Raw genomic sequence first — 17,708 nt, forward strand, 5'->3', positions numbered from 1 at the left:
TGCAAGTAATTTGAACAATAAAATTATCAAGTTTGATTTCATTGATATATATAGAAGTCTGTATCCAGTAATTGGAAAGAATTGGTATCATACACAACACATTTTCTGATCATTAGAAATCGTGGCAAGGATTCTGATTTTCCTATCAGTCCTGGTCATAGAATTAAACCCCAGTTTTAGAATCCCTTTTTTTTTTAAGATTTTATTTATTTATTTGAGAGAGAGAGTGAGAGAGAGAGAGAAAGAGACCATGAGAAGCGGGAGGGTCAGAGGGAGAAGCAGACTCTCCATTGAGCAGGGAGCCCGATGTGTGGCTTGATCCTGGGATTCTAGGATCATGACCTGAGCCAAAGGCAGTCGCTCAACCAACTGAGCCACCCAGGTGCCCCTAGAATCCCTTTTATATTTAGAAGACTTAGGTCTGTCCTGTAGGAAGAAGTGATGCATGTAATTTCAGGTCTGAACACAGAATATCCTGTGCAATCTTGTACATTCTTGCTTCCTTTTCACCTAAAACATACAGAGCTGCACGTTGAGGATGTTGGCAATTTAAAAACGGGAAGAAGCTTACTCTCTGTGTCATACATACATAAAAATAATCAGGATGGACTTTGAATGAACAAGAAATAAACTTGTACTGCGTTAAGCCCTTTGAAATTTGGAATTGTTTGTTGTAGCTGATAGCTTATCACAGAAATTAAAAATAAAATGAGAGCTAAAAATAATTCTCTCTGTTTGCAAAGTTTTAACCACGATTATGGTAACTCAAGAGTTAAAGAGAAGAGTGTAATAAAAAAATTTTAAATACTGGAATTAAAAAATAAACCCAAAGAAAGCTGGAAGAGGAAAATCATATGGAAAAGAATGGAAATAGAAACAAGCATGTAATAGAAGAGAAACAAAATGAAATGTTGGTCTTTGAAGAGACTAATAAAATTAACAAACCCCAGCAAAGTAGATTCAAGCAAAAACGTAAAGTAAAAAATCAGCAATATGAGGGATGAAAAGGGGGAATACTGTAGCTATAGCAGAAAGTTTAAAAATAAGAGAATACATGAAAAATTAAAAGATAAGAGACACTGACTGTCTTTTGTTCTGGACTAACTTGTCAGGGATGTTTGTATAGTGAATAGCCTTGGAAGATACAGTGTCTCCTTCTGGAACAAAAAGCAGTTAAAAATTACTGCCAATTAAAAAAGACTCAAGTTCCCTAAGCTTAGGGTTTCTCTCCTAAAATGCAACCCAGTGTATACGCAGGCATCCATCTGAGCCCATCCATGCGGCCCAACTGCACTTGGAAACAAGAACTGATGCAAACATGAAGCTCATGCGGCTTGCTGTGCCTTAACTAAAGTCCTTTGTCTCTGACTCAGGAGTTCGTATCTTCTGCCAGTATCTATGAAACTGTGGTAAGATAACATGTTGGCTTGCAAATATTATAAAATATCACTGCTCTCATAGTTCTTGACCCGAACAAGATAATTTGGAAATGTATGTGGAAGATCCACAATGAGCCAGAATCTTCTTTTTTTTTTTTTAAGATTTCATTTATTTATTTGTCAGAGAGAGAGGACACACAAGCAGTGTGGAGTGGAGGCAGAGGGAGAAGCAGGCTTCCCGCCGAGCAGGGAGCCTGATGCGGGGCTCGATCCCAGGACCCTGGAATCATGACCCGAGCTGGAGGCAGACGCTTAACTGACTGAGCCACCCAGGCGTCCCTGAGCCAAAATTTTCTTAAAGAAGAACAAGAAGAGGGTACTTGCCTTGCCAAATATGGATTCATTATAAAGTTATAAAATTTAAGAGTGTGTAATATTGAAATGGAAAAACATTAACAGGCCAATGGAAAATAATAGCTGTCATAGAAACAGACCTAAACATATATAAAAACTTAATATATGACAAAGTTGGATTTCTAGGTTAGTTAAAAAAGATGCACAGTTCTATAATTAAAGCTAGGACAAGTGTTATCCATTTGAATAAAAAATAAAATTGGATCACTACCTCATACCCCACAAAAAATTAATTTCAGATGGAATAAGACCTTAAATGTGAAAAAGCAAAACTTTGTAAATTTTAGAAGAAAATAGAATAGATTTATGACTACAATTTAAAAAAGACAGAAAAAGCCCCAATCATAAAGTAAATGATTGATGTCTCAAATACATAGGAAGGTTAAACTTTGTTTAAACCAAAGCTATAAAAAAAGATGTCAAAACATAGTGGAAAAAGGAAAGCAGAAAAGTACTCATTTTACAAATAGCTAAGGAAGGATTAGTTACCAGACTACTTAACAACTCTTAAAAATCAAGATGAAAAATGCAAACAACTCAATAGAAAAAGAGACAAAGATAAGAACAGACATTTCTCAAGGAGAAATATGAATGAATGTCCAATAAACTTGGGAAGGCCACAACCTTACTTTAGTTATCAAGGAAATACAAATGAAGCCACATTTTACACCTATTTGATTGATGACAGTGTTAAAGTCTCACCTGCCAGGTGTTGCGGAGGATGCAAAATGTAGTAGAACTCTTAAAGGCCGCTAGTAGGAGGATATATTGGTGTAATCATTACAAACTCCAAATTTAACTCCTGGCTTTATTCTCCAGAAAAGCTCTTGCATAAGTGCCCCCAAGAGACATGTACTAGTGTTTGTAGCAACACTGCTTCTAATGGGGAAAAAAAAAAACCAAAAAAACAAATATCTCTCAATAAGAGACTGAATTAGTAAAAGTGTGGTATATTCATACAGTGAACACTAAACAGTAGTGAAAATCATTAACCTGCAGCTATAACATAACATGGATGAATCTTAGAAACTTTTTTCAGTGAAAAGGAAGTTGCTGAAGAATATAGATAATTTGTTAATATTTTACAAAGTTCAAAAATAACCCAGAGCAAACTACAAGTTTAGCAATATATACGTGCTCATTGGAAAAACCATGAAGATGACCTAGGAAATGACTTAAAGTATTTATTAATATGAGTACTTCTGGGGAGGGACAGGGAAGCAGGGAAAAGATAGAAGGGACGGATATGGGCTTCAATAGCATTGGTAGCATTCTATTACTTAAGTTGAGCAATATATTCACAGGTATTCATTTTAAAATTGAGCTTCATAACTTAGAATGTAATGTTCATATATTAGTAATAAAATTGGGCGAAATAGACCATTAAAAGACAAATTGTTTCTAAATACACAGACTCATATAATAAATACATTAAGTAAATACATATTTACTTAAAAAATCATCTGGTTTTTTTTCTGCAATTGTTTAGTAAACAGGTAAAGAACAAATTCTTAAGAAGTGAGATATTTTCCCACTGTGTGTTGCCTAAGGGAAATAAATTTGCCTGGGTCTTTCTTCACACAGAGACAGTTCAAATGCTGCAGTTTACTATGGGATGGGCCATTGAAATATACAGTTGACCTTTGAACAACATGGGGATTAGGGGCACCAACCCCCACAATTCCCCACAGTCAAAAATCTGCATATAATTTTGACTCCCCAAAAGCTTAACTACTAATAGCCTACCGTTGACCAGAAGCTTTACTGATAACATAAACAGTTGATTAACGTATGCTTTGTATTTTATACATATACAATAAACTAGCTTAGAGAAAAGAAAATGTTATTAAGAAAAACATAAAGGAGAGAAAATGATGTACTTACAGCACTGCACTGTATTTATCAGAAAAAAATCTGTGTATAATTGGACCCATGTTGTTCAAGGCTCAACTATGTAAGGTAAGGCTTAGCGGTGTTATCCAAGTTAAAAGTAGATCCAATTCATGGCTACTTTGTACATTTTCTGCACACGGGAAACAGAATCTGTCCCAGAATCAGCTAAATTGGTTATTCAGGTCTCTCTCTCTCTGCTAATGGCTCTGTTCCTAAAGCATCCAGTTTTTACAGCAACAAGTATACGTAGGACAACAAGCAACTCACTAAGAGTAAAAGACATGTCTACCTTAAAGATTTTAAATTTAATGGGGAGATATGAATTGTGATGGTCTGGACCTTCATTACTATTAAAGACAGTGTAAAGAGCATCTATTGTGAAGCCAAACAACCTGGGTTTGAGTCTTTGCAACAATGCTTCTGAGCTAGGGCAGGTTACTTAAGTCTTCTGCGTTTCTGTTCTTTACCTGTAAAAAAGAGGTGATGATAACAGAACTCATCTAGGGGGTTGTGAAGATTAAATGAGTTAATTTATGTAAAACACCTAGAACAGTCTCTGATACACCATAAGGGGTATAGAAATGATAGTTGTTATAGATGATGGTGGTAGTGCTGGTGATGGTGGTGGTGGGAGCAATGCTTCCCTTTAGATATGCATCACCTGGGAACTTCTGGTTATTGCCCCAGTAGTCTCAGAGCCCTAGCATTCTAGTCAATTCAACTAAGTAAACACGATTTGGAAATTTTAAGAGTAAACTGAGGAGATTTTTTTCATAACATATCCTCACCCACCAACTGGGTGATCCTGTGATAATCCACTTGTGGGATACAGAAATTCCCCACTCAGAGATCCTTCAACAGGGAAGGCAGAAAAGTGTCTTTCTAGTCCTTATTTGGACCAGTTCATCAATCACTCATCAATTATGAGTCCTGCATGCAAAGATGGGGGGCAGAATGGGAAAAATATTTAACATTAATGAAATTTTATGATTTTTTTGTGGTGTGAAAATGATTTAACATAAAATTTCAGCCAAAAAAAGGAGAAGGAAAGTAACAAAAGAGGAAAAAAGAGGAAAATATTCAAGAGAGTAACTGATGAAAGTATAAATGCAGTGCTTCTTAGATAAAAAGGAGCTTCCTATACACATATAGATTCATAGATTCTGATTGTAAAAGTACCAGATGCAATAGTTGCCTTAACAAACATTCTCTTCTATGCTGATGGCATGGTTTAATAAAAAACTAAGAACAGCCCCTCATCTTCTTTGCTACTTGTAGTCAGAATGAACTGCTACATAGTGATTAGGCAAAACTGAAATTATCATTTTGAAACAAGACATTTTCCACACCAAATAGCAATGTTAGATGAACTGACTCAGCTTCTTAGAGGTATATTTGCAACCAAATAATTTGGGTGCTCTTAAAAAGAAAAAATGGCCATAAAACTGAAATATTCTAGAGGAAAGAAAGGACAGTTCCTTTGCTTGACCCATAAATATCTAAAACTTTTCTTTATCCACTTGCTTCCTCCAATTCTTATGAAAGCCATTCCAAAATCTTTCTTTTCATTCCCCTCCATGCACCCTATTGCTAAAATCTCAGCCCATAATTATTGCTTGATCATAGTCCATCCATCTTACTACCACCATTTAATTCCTTCACTTCCAATATGGCCTTTCTTCTGCAGAAGAAAAAATTTCAAGCACTCCTCTTTCTTTTTAATGTAAATCAAGCAAGTTTCAAATTTGCTGCTGTCTGCTGCCATAGCTCAAAAAAGTATTTAGGAATTGCCACCCAAAGGGAAAGTTGTGAATATTTACATTAAAACTTTTTCTTTTTATGCAAGTCACATAGTATACAACTTTCTCCCCAACTGGACTATGAAATCCTCAAAAACAAAAACAACACTTTAATCATTTTTATAAATGCCTTCTATAGGCATGACCTCAAGAAGCCCTCAGTATGACTCTTGAGCCCCAACCACATGTACTTTCTACTGTACCATCTATGGGTGTTTCAGCATTTTTTAGGAGGAGACTAAGTGACGGAATTTTGAGGGAAGAGCGTATAGGAGACAAGTTTGAAACAACATTTGCATAGCAAGCAGACTTTTTGCTGAGATTGTATGTTTATTGCATTCATTCATCCCATCCATCCATTTATTAAAGTATATTAAGCCAACAATGTATTAGATACTATTCTTGATGTTAGAAATACAGCAGAGAACAAAAAACAGATAATAGTCCGTGCCTTCGTGGCATTCACATAAATATGGTAGATAGTGATTAGTATCACAGAGAAAATTAAATCAGGGAGGTGGAGGAATTCTGGAGGGAAGAGGTATTGTATTTTTTAACAGGGTAGACAAGGAATGCTTCACTGAGAAGGTGGTATTGAGTAAAGACCTGAACTGTTTTGGAGAGAGTCACACATACCTGGAAGAAAGTGTTCCTGGCAGAAGGAACAAGCCTAGAATGTTTGAGCAAAGCAAAGAAATTTGGAGGTCTAGAGCAGCAAGTGCAAGAGAGAGAATAGAAGATGTGGTCAGAAAGTTATCATATGGTAAGAGTGTGGAGGATAATTTTAGGCTATTCTCAGGGCTGGATTTTACTCTAGGATATGAATCCATTAGAGCATTTTTGAGCAGAGAAGTTAAATTTGATCTTTAAAAGGTTCTAGCTACCTTTTGAGAAGATGCTTAAGTGAGATGTAGAAATATATGTAGAAATAGAAGACTGATGTACCTCTGACCAATCTCCTGACTTCTTTCTCCCTTACTTTGCCCTAGTCACACTAGCCTCTTCACTTTTTTCAAATATGCCAGACATGTTAACACCTTGGGATACTTGCTCCTTCTTCCTGGAATGTTCTCCTAGTACAACCGCATGGCTTCCTCTTGCCTTTCCTTTGGGTCTTTATTCGAATGTCACCTTTTCAATGAGGACTTCTTTGGTCATTCTAAAATCACAATCACTCTCCCCAACAATGTTGCCTGCCTTTTCTACTTTATTGTTTGTCTTTATAATGATCACATCTAGCATATGGTATATTCTACCTGTTCATCTTGCCCTATGCCTATCTCTCTCACTGGAATGTAAGCTCCATGAAGATAGCAATTTTTAAAATTTGATTTACTACTTGGTGCCTAGAATAATACCTAATACATGTCACTTGCTCAATCAATATTTTTTGAATGAATAAACTAGGAAGAAATGGGAGGAAAACCAGGAGTATATGGTTTTCTGGAATCAAGAGACAAAGCTTCTCGTATTATAATTGCATTGTATGGTGACAGGTGGTAGTACATTGTGAGCACAGCGTAATGTATAGAGCTGTCAAATCACTGTATTGAACACCTGAAATTAATGGAACATTATGTGTCAACTATACTTCAATAAAAAAAGAAAACCTTTCTAATACTGAAGATGCATTTTTGACTGAAGATATATGTGTCTATTTGAGATATATTGAGGTTGTGTTTGCATGGCATGCACACTAGTTCAGCTTCAAGGGTTTTGACACCAAATAAGGGAGGTAAAGTTCTCCAAACCAGCATCACTCCTTGACCCACCACTGCATATCATGGGATCAAGAGATAAGAATGGAGAATGAACGGTTAAGTTAACAGTGGTGAAAGGAACTAAAATCCATTACAGTCCTGCCATGTGCCATGCATTATACTATGCTATCCGACCAATATTTGCCACACGACTATGATGTGCCATTACCATCATAAGCACTGGGATTACAAAGTGACTTAATCTACTAGGGAATAAAACATTAGAGTCTTGTTAGAACAAAGAAACTGAATACATAATAGATGTATTGTACATTTAAACACAATACAACATAACCCAGAAGAGCAAGTGACCCAAGAGCAAGCACAAACTACTTGGGAAGATCAGAAAAGGTTACAAGGAGGTGAAACTATTTGTAGATGGAAGCTATGGAAAAATCAATGGAAACTCACCAAGAGAGGTCATCAGGTAGAGGGGAAAACCTGCTGTTAGCAAAACTTCAGGGTCCCAAACAATGAACATGAGTGGAGACCTGAGATCCTAACAACCTCAAGCCCAAACATAATTTTAATATAATCTTGTCAATCATATGAAATGAAAAACAGGAGAGAAGAGCAAGAAGGCTGGGACTGCAGTTGCCTTACAACCGTTGCTGCATGCTTGGAATAGAGAGCTAAGAATGGAACAAGACCTGCTTGTATGACCTATCAACACACTGTGACTACAGTCACCACCCACTCTGGCCAGATTTGTGTCTTGAGAGACAACACTCAAGTTATTATCTCCTCTCTTCCTTTGGGTGAGAGAGATGGGGTTAAGGTAGACTTCCATTCCCCAGGCTAAAAGTGATTTTAAGTGCTTGATTAGATTGTAAGGGGGAAAGGAAAGGAGAAGATTCTATGATGATTCCTGGCTTGGTCTGCAGTGTCGGTAGTGATGTCTACATTCTCTATATGCCTATATGGGGAATTCAGGACGAGGGGCTCATTTGAGAGGAAAGACGATGAGCCCAGTTTGGGATATGTTAATGTTATGCTGTTTGTAGGATGCTAAAATGGGAGTTCTAATTGCAATTTGGAAATACAGGTGAAAAGGCTGGGAGAGAAGTCAGGATCAGCCACTTATGCCTGTCTTAAACGTAATTTCACGAACTGACGGGGCACAGCCTTACTAAGACTAATGCAGTTGGGAAGCTGGCATGTCTGGACCTGCTCAGAACCTGGTCCCTTGCAAATTTATCTTGGTGATGGCATGCTGGAGATCCTCCTGAGGGCACCACCTAGCCCTGATACCAAATCTCACTGCACATTTCCTTTTATTTTATTTTTTTAAGATTTTATTTATTTATTTGACACAGAGAGAGAGTGAGTGAGAGAGAGAGCAGCAGACAGAGAAGGAGAAGCAAACTCCCCACCGAGCAGGGAGCCCGACATGGGACTCGATCCCAGAACCCTGGAATCACGACCTGAGCTGAAGGCAGACGCTTAACCAACTGAGCCACCCAGGCGCCCCTGCACATTTCCTTTTAAACATTGCATGTCACATACTTCTTTCCTCCTACCAGGATTTCTCTCCAATGATCAACCATCATAGACCTACATCTACCATGATGTGTACCACTCCAAATCTCAAATTATCAAATTTCTTATTGCTTCACAGATGAGTATTTCTCTTTTATCTCCAAATATGTTCGAATTTCCTCTTCCAAAACATGCATGCACACACACTCACACACACTTGCAACTTGTTTTCCTTTTAGCTACTGAACTCTTTCTCCCCTTTAGTTCATGGCCAGTCCTTTCAAATAAATAGTTCCCATTTGCAGCTTACACTTCCTAACCACTCATTATTGCCTTAAATCCTTTCTATTTGGGTTCTATGACTACCACATTAAGACGATGTCTCTCTTCTGCCAAAGACTGACTTCTTGCCAAATCCAATGACCTTTTCTCATATGTCAGTCTCTGTAGAAATTGACAGTGCCTGGAAATCCTCTTTTCTTTTGAACTTTCCTCTCCTGGTTCTTATCTAATTTCTTTAACTTTTTCTTATTCATTTTTTTACTTTCTTACTCATTCAGCAAACATTTATGAGACACTGAATTTTTTACTTTTAAAATGTGTCATAGTTTAATGAAATAAACTAGTAGGTGGGTTAAATTTAGACAAACTCATGGGAAACCAGCAAATTAGTGGACATTTGGATGGTGAGCAGATTCAGAATATGGGGACTTATTCCTATTTATTTAGTAATGCCATTAGGTTGTGAAAACACTGACAAATCACTTTCACATAGGATATATACTTACCAAGTACACGAACCTTCACTGTTCTTTTCTGGATGCTTTATTTCTTAGCAATCCCTCTTCTGATCTACACATGCTTTATTTCTGTGTATTACTACCACAGCTCAAATCATATCCGTCTTTCTTGGTTAAGGAGCTATTCTTTTCTTTCTATCTGTGTGACCTTTAGCATGTGATCTAACCTCTCTTTGTCTCATTGGCAAATGGGAATTAAGCTATTGTTATTTAAGGTGACTTCACATATTTTGCTTGTCATCCTTTCACATGTTTATGCTACAGTTAAATTTTTGATGATAATAATAATGATGGTTAACCTTTATTACACACTTAATATGAGCCAGGCATTGTGATAAGCACCATGCCACAGAACTGCTCTAAGACACTGATGCTATGGGTGTCCATGTGATACATAGCTGTGAAATCCAGAGGCTTCGCAAAAAATTGTGGACTATACATTCTTTAAAAAACTTCGTATTTTCTTTAATGAACCTTTATTTAATTAGGTCATGCTAAATTTGTATATAATAGCAGGGGTACATTTTCTTGCAGGTGAGAAAACTATCAAAGAAAATGCTTCCATAGACTGTAGGAAAAATACAGGCTGGCTAGAATCATGAAAGGAAATGTGACAAAGTTCTGGATAAATGCTGGGATTATGCAAGCAAAGGAAAAAAAATGATTTGCGGGTTTGCTTTGGCAACTTGTTTCTTAATAGTCCTATATATGAAACTTTCTTTCTTTCCAAGTTCCCAACCCTATTCTGTGAGCTGTCCTTGACAAGCTGGTCATTGGGTTCTGTTTAACTCTCCTTTTCACCTCAGTTTACCTTAACGCTTAATTTAAGAGCCTAGAAGGAAATGCTTAAGCAAGAGAAATAAATTTGTAGAGGAAGGCAGGTAAAAAACCCTGGGTTTGCCTATAAATGGATTATTTTGATAGAGTTGGATTTGCTTCTTATTTTTGGCCCTGAAGGTAGTAAGCGTGTTTGTGTGTGTGGTACAGCAGCCAGGAAAGGAAGGAGAGGTCTGCACAGCAAATGGCACATGTTTCCATTTGTTTATGTTCAGCACTTGAATAACTTTAGTATTTGCACAGCTGAAGGAAAGGAAAGCACCCTGAGAATAGACACCATGAGGAGCTCTAGAAGCTTGCAAACGAGAAAAACATGAGATGGAAAAGAGCCACAAATGTTATAAGTAAAAAGGACCCCAGCCAAAATAAACCACATGTTGGGGTGCTCTCTTCTAAAGGGAATCAATAAGGAGCACATTGAAATAATTATTCTGACAGTTCTCAATGCTGCTTCTTTATTTTTGTTATGAAGATATCAATGCGGAGAAATTCGGAGATTGGGAAGATAGACATTTCTGCACAGTATAGTGAAAATACAAGAGGCTCTGGATCAGACAAAACAAATGGTTAATTCCATCTCTATAATTTTCAAAGATGATGCGTGGGGGTTTTACTTGATCTCTCAGAATGTCAGTTTCCTCCTCTGTAATGCAAGAGTAAGGCTAAAAAAGTATGATGAAGTTAAAAGTTGTGTGTTTTGGTTTTTTTTTTTTTTAAGAAAAAGCCCTTTGTCCACTTTAGACATCATATTTTCTCAGTTTCATCTGGTTTTACTTCTTCCTCTCTCCTCCACTTATTTTTTGATTGGGACCACAAGCACTGCATATATGTGTTTACGTGATGCTGTTTAGTACATATATACACACACACAATTTGGGGGACTTGATTTCTCCTTTCAGATTAAGGTGAAACATTTCACCCTCGATTTATAGGCAGAGCAGGTTACAAAACCGTAGACCAATGCGTGACCAACTGCCCTGCCTAGCAAACATTAACTAAATGGTGGTTTTAACAGTTCCTCTTACCCCTGTAGGTGCCCTTAGGCCTTTGCTATAGTGAGACCAGTTGCAAACTCACCTGTCTTGTACTGTCTCACTTTGGCCAGTGGGATGATCAGCACAGCACTGCTTATAACTATTCTGCCCTTGCTATGTCTGGGTAATGAGATTGATTGTAAGCTGGACCTTCCTCGATGTAGAAAAATAGAAACCATGGAAGATACGGCAAGCCAACTAGCCATAAGGAGAATAGATAGGCCTTTCACACAAACCAAAACCCATGCGTCCTTAGCCTCAACGGCTATAAGTTTTTACACCTTTGTTATCCTTTCTCTCTTCCCAGGGTTAGCACCATACATGACACCCTGAAGGCTGGTGAATAACTGATCATCCTATCAGATTTGTCATTTAACATTAGCTTGGCAGCTGCCCTGTTTGGGTTATGTGTGCGTTCTTCCAGAACTGAGTCTCAATAATGATGATATGTTGTCTGCCCATCTAGCAGACAGTCAGTTCCCACATCCTGCCCCCACCCCCACCCCCGGGATCCTGCCCTAATCTCTAACAGCCCACAGTCACCTAATATAGACTGAAAATGGGACAAGGAGAAACACAGAATTTAAAAACAAGTGCTCAGTCAGAGGGAGATCAATGTAGACCTTGTTTACCACTTGGCTAAAGGGCTCATTGTTTACCACACTGGCTAAATAAGGTTGCCTTTCATGGTGTGGATTTTTGTTAGGTGGTATATTGGCAGTGAAATTCACCTTATTTAGTCTCTTTCTTTATTTCTTGTAGTAAGTGGCGAAGGAGTTGGAAACACACTGTGGCAGCCCCAGTAATGGAAATAGTTTGGTTACAGAGACACTGACAAGTTCAGCCATAAACTTCTTCCTCACTAGCCTCCCAAGGCACCGAGTTCTACCATTAGAATCGCATTATTTTGCCTACAAGAAAAGATCTCATCTTTTATTATTAGAACCATTTAATTTAAAATACTTAGGGCCTTGAGGGAAACCTGAAGTACTACTCTTCTTATATTAGGGTTAGGAAGAAGCATCAGGGACAAGAATAATTAATAGGACAATTAATAGGGCAAGACAAGTGTAGGTACTGAGATCCTGGGGGTAGGAAAGATCTTTTTCTGATATAGAGTGTGTGTGTGTGGAGGGGCGGGGGGGAAGCCATCTTGGGTCTTGGGGATGGGAGGGGGGCTGCTGAGGACAAAGGAAGATTGCAATACGACAAATGTAAGGGAAGTTTAATCTAGAGCCAGATCTCTGCAGATGAAATAGAAATATATTAACTGTGACTCGATTTAAAATTTAAATGCACTGGCTTTCAGAATGGACCATCTGAAAATGCTTTATAAAAACTAGTAGAGTTCTTTTCCAAAATTTAGCCTAGTCATGAAGCACATGGATAGCATACACTGCCTGAAAGCTACAATACCAATGATTTGTTCTTTCTTCTTTTCAGAACAAACAATAACTCAAAAAGCAGAAAGCGATCAAAGATATATATGAATGAGCTTAAAAGTAAGGCAAACAATTTTAAGTATAACTGAAAAACAAAAACAAGTAAGGTGTTACATTCTTTAAAACTTTTGCAATTATTTAAAATATCTCCTTTCATCTTAGGGGCTCCTGGGTGGCGAAGTTGGTTAAGCATCTGACTCTTGGTTTTGGCTCAGGTCGTGATCTCATGGTCATGAGATCAAGCTCTGCATTGAGCCTTGCATCAGGCTCCACCCTCAGTGTAGAGTCTGCATGGGTTTCTCTCTCTCTCTCCCCATAAATAAAGAAATAATTAATTTTTAAAAATCTCCTTTCAAAAAAAAATAATAAAAAATAAAAAATCTCCTTTCATTTTAGAAATCAAAGGTAACATAACAATTATTATCTGCTTAGGATACCAGTTCAACCTGTAGAGCTATATAACACAAAATTGGAAACAGATGAAGGTGACTATGTAAGAAAACTGGGGTTTTCTGAACATATTTTTATTTTTTACTGAATAATGCAGTAGATTGTTCTAATACTTTCATATTGCAGGAATAATAATAGTAAATGAAAAAATTAATATCCATTAAGCTTTTATTAAGTATCAGAAATTTCTAAAATTATTACATGTAAAATGTCCATGACATGATGTGGTAGAAACCGTAATCTCCATTTTATAGGTAAGAAAACTAAGAGTTCAGGAGACCTAACTAATAGTTTACTACAGTAAATGCTAGAGCCAGGAATTTAAGGGCAATTAGAGAATCTTAGGAGGGAGTTTAAATTCATTTGGCTTTGGCAAAATGGTTTCCCATTGGTACCTAATTAATATCTTCAAAGCAATCAGCTTAAACCTACTACTACCTTGAACTGTGATCAGGCAATCCTATGACCAGGCACCAAAAGTATAACCTATTTCAATCTCATTCAAAACAATTTCTCTCATAAGTGGCCACCACCTTCCCATATTCAAGTTACTCTTCATTTATTACAATCCTATTTTCCTCCCAAGTGTTTAACATAACAGGAAGAGAATTCCAAATTCATGCCAAACCTTTAATGCATTCCACAATTAATCTCCAACCCACTCATTTATTAATTTGTTCAATGAATATTGAGTGCCCACCACATACTAGTCACAATTCTTGATGCCCAAGCTTTTATGGACTTCCTTGTATTTTGGTAGGAAAAAGAGACACCAGATAGATAAAATAATGTCGATATGTTCTTGTGTCAAAATCTGGGAGTTGTCACACAGTAACCACTTAACTCCTTTGTCAGTAAGTTATCTTCTGAATTTTAGCTGGGCACACAGCCACACAGAATAAAATCTATATTTCCCAGCCTCTCTTGAGCTCTGTATGGCTACTCGACTAAGTTCTGGACAAAGGGATGTAAGCCAAAGAGATCTGAGCAATATCAGGACACGTTCTGAAGAAGAGACAGTGTGCCTTTCTCATTACTTTTTCCTTTTTCTGCTAACTAAAATATGAACATGCTGGCTAGAGCTGGAGCAGCCACTGAGGCCCAAGGGGACTGCATTTTAGGGAATAATGGAGGAAAAAATTAGAAGGCAATTGAGCCCCTGATGATTATGTCAATCACACCAATCCTAGATTATTTACCTCTGGACTAAGTTTATATGTGGGAAAAACAAACTTCTGTCTTTTTAAAATTTCTGTTTTGGGGGTTTTTCATCCACTTCCATTTGACTTTAATATTAATGAAAAATATAAAGAAAAATGAAGCAAAATTAGGAACCAGAGCATGGCACCATGTGATATTTTAGACATGGTGACTGGGGAAGTGCTTTATAAGGAACCAGTAATTGAATGGAGTCCCGATTGCTTGGGAGAGTGAGCCACATGGGTAGAGGAAGAGCATGTTCCATCAAGCAGAAAATAGTAAAAGCAAAGCCCAGAAATGAGAACATACTTCTTCTGTGCTCAAAGACCAGCAAGGAGGCCAATAAAGCCCACCTTCCCAACCTGTTATCCTCTCATTCTCCCAAACAGGAATCTTTCACTTCAGACCTTGCAAAGATTAGTCAGCTTTGTAGGCTCTCTTCTTTATAGGTCTCTTCAAAAAGTATGACCCAGTTATGAGTCTCCACTTTTACTCAAATAGCTTCATGGTTCAACCTTTACACCATTGCCAAGTGTTCCCCCACTTTGCCATTCAAATATTACCCATTTTTCTGTACCTAGCATAAGTTCTCACTCCTGCTTAAGGAATGGCTCTACTGGTTCATCCAACATTGCTTTCTTCATTCTTGAAACTCCATAGATATTATTACCCATACTTTCATTGTAATGGTTAATGATCTATCATCTGTTCTAATTCACATACGTGTCTCTTGCCACCTCAAGAAGATGCAGCACAAGATCTACATCTTAACAAGTTTTAAAAATCCCTTTTGGCTACTATCTCCTCATAGAGAAGGTGCTCCATAAAAACTTTCTGTATGTTCCTTCAACCATCTCACAAACTAGAAACACAATGGAAAGAACCTAATCTTTCTCTGTTCCTCCCTTTCGCCAGGAAGATATGAGTAGCTGAAGTATTTGGTGCTATATATAGTCAGTTGATGTCAGCTGGATGCCAGTCTCTTCAGAAAGGCTCAGTCCCCAGTTTGAGTCAGAGCTAGGGACCATGCCGTCCCAGGCTCAGGGATAAAAACCATCGGGCCCAAGTGCCATCCATATTCCATCACCACTCTTTCCTCCACAAACTGGGACTCATCCCCGCTGCAAAGCACAGCCTAAGAGCAAGGTGAGTATATTGTTTCTTAAAATGTTTTATTAGTCAGTTGTCCAAGGAGGTTCAGAGTGGTGACTCATAAATGGGCATTCTTTGCTTTAAAGGGCAGCTGTTGATGCTAATATTAAAATGCCACCACCAAAGAGTTCTGGTTTAATCTAGTGTCCTTTCTTCGTTCTTACAGTTTGCTGGAACTGATGTACCGTGATGCTGGTACAAATGAAGGCCAGTAAGGAAACGATGACAGATTAAAATAAACTGGAAAAGAAAGAGGGAGGGGAGAGGAGGCAGCTCTCTCATTGTTTCTCACTGCCTGGGGACCATTGTACAAGTGTATAGATAAGACTGGGACTGAAACTCTGAGTATTATCTTCTGTTCACTGTGACATTGCCTGTCAATGAATAACATGCTCTGTCACAAGATAGATAAGGCATATTAAAGTCACTCAGTAGAAACAATAATAAATTCCTAATAAAGAACGAAGATGCTCTCTTTCAAAAGGATGATTATAAAATACCCCAGAGGAGTTCTTCACATTGCCTCAATAACGTTCCTTTATTTTCCACAGGGAACGAAAGACCATGCTTTCACATAATACCATGGTGAAGGAGAGAAAACAGCAAGCATCAGCCATCATGAAGGAAATCCATGGAAATGGTATCAGTGAAAATCCTTTTTTAGCATTACTCTAGCTCAGCATTAACAAAGATCCTTCCTGATGATATTTAATATTCTATAGTTTACTTCCTTTAAATTCTTGCTATTCTGTCATAACAAACCTGGAGCTCTAGGGGATGTAGAAAAGCCTATGGTAACTAATCCTTTTGTAGTCATCCTTTCTCATCTGAAAGCTATTTTCAGATGAACAACTGCTCTAAAGGAATGAAGCAATCTGACAGCTGATGTACATTCTGCTTGGCTTGCCTTTCACATTTCACATTATAAGTTAATATCACTCTCAATTCCTTTTTTTGGACAGGTCTCATACTTGTCTTCATGGTCCAACCCACATGGCATATCTTGCTTTCTTTTACCTTATATATTACATAAAACATTAAAAATATATTTTATCATCTTTTTTGTACAAAAACTCTTAAGTTGGAATTCAGATTGTGAATTTCTATAACCCCTAAACCAGTCTTCATATTTAGTAATTGGTTTACTAAGATATTTTCAATAGAAATCTACTTTTATTTATGATGTCTAGGGAAATATAAAGTTTATGTAGTCTCAAAGCATATGACTCAAAAAATTTAATATAAATTAGATGCAAGATGATATTCCATTCTCCTTTTCCTTAAGTTCTAGCAAATACCTCTAGAAAGCAATGCTTTATAAATTGCATTTTGATTGTTATAAAGGAAACTTTATGAGCGAAGGATAGCATCAATTTTAAAAGTGAATGGGTAGAATATCCAGATGCTTTTAAGGGCTGATTTGAGCCATTCCAGATATATCTGTGGAGTTTTCAGAATGCCTCCTTATTTCCCCTCCATTGACAAGGAATGTAACCTTTCACCTGAACACTATTGAGACCTAGAGGCATGAGATCTGGTGGGGGCAGCCGGGAACAGGGGTAAGTATAGTGTTTTCATATTTCACCTTCCATAAAGCACACTGCATAGAACCAATCAAAGACTGCTTTAGATACTCTCCATACAATGTAGACATATCTGAAGAGTCCTGTTGTTAAGTTTCGTTTTCTATTTTCTGCAATATAAAATTAGCATACTGGATTCAACTTAGTTTTCATGTTTTACTATGATGTCAGACTACCTTGGAATAAAGTGAGAATAATTCTGAATCAGATTCCAGAACTAAACTTGTACCTGTCCAAAGTTCAGAAATTCACACTTCTTTTAAATTTTTATGCTTCTTTATAGTTCCTGGTTCAGGTAGTTTACTTGAAATTGCTTTTATAGTTTTCCTGATCAACAAGGAAAAACTGGATAACACTTGAGTTTGAGAATAAATTATTTACCTTAAAACTGGACTTGAGATAAGTTATTTTTTAATTGCATTCTAATCATTAATCAATTGATCCATTTAATGTATTCCCAGTTTAAATCATGTGTTGGATTCTACT

General features: G+C 37.3%; 1 protein-coding gene and 1 long non-coding RNA gene across 4 annotated transcripts in view; one reads left to right on the forward strand and one right to left on the reverse strand.

The window, feature by feature from the left end:
- Nucleotides 1-17,708, reverse strand: part of LOC112825852 (uncharacterized) — a 56,695-nt gene that overhangs the window by 23,190 nt on the left and 15,797 nt on the right. The gene's annotated exons all lie outside the window — the stretch shown is intronic.
- Nucleotides 15,464-17,708, forward strand: part of MYOZ2 (myozenin 2) — a 41,487-nt gene continuing 39,242 nt past the window's right edge. The window contains exons 1-2 of the mRNA XM_025873954.2: nucleotides 15,464-15,633; nucleotides 16,191-16,279. Of these exons, the coding sequence (XP_025729739.1) occupies nucleotides 16,204-16,279 (76 nt within the window). The 5' untranslated portion in view covers nucleotides 15,464-15,633; nucleotides 16,191-16,203. The remainder of the gene's footprint in view (nucleotides 15,634-16,190; nucleotides 16,280-17,708) is intronic.

This window comes from Callorhinus ursinus, unplaced genomic scaffold (genome assembly GCF_003265705.2).
Source record: "Callorhinus ursinus isolate GAN/ISIS: 27379988/994484 unplaced genomic scaffold, GSC_fseal_2.0 scaffold4, whole genome shotgun sequence".
Taxonomy (NCBI): Eukaryota; Metazoa; Chordata; class Mammalia; order Carnivora; family Otariidae; genus Callorhinus; species Callorhinus ursinus.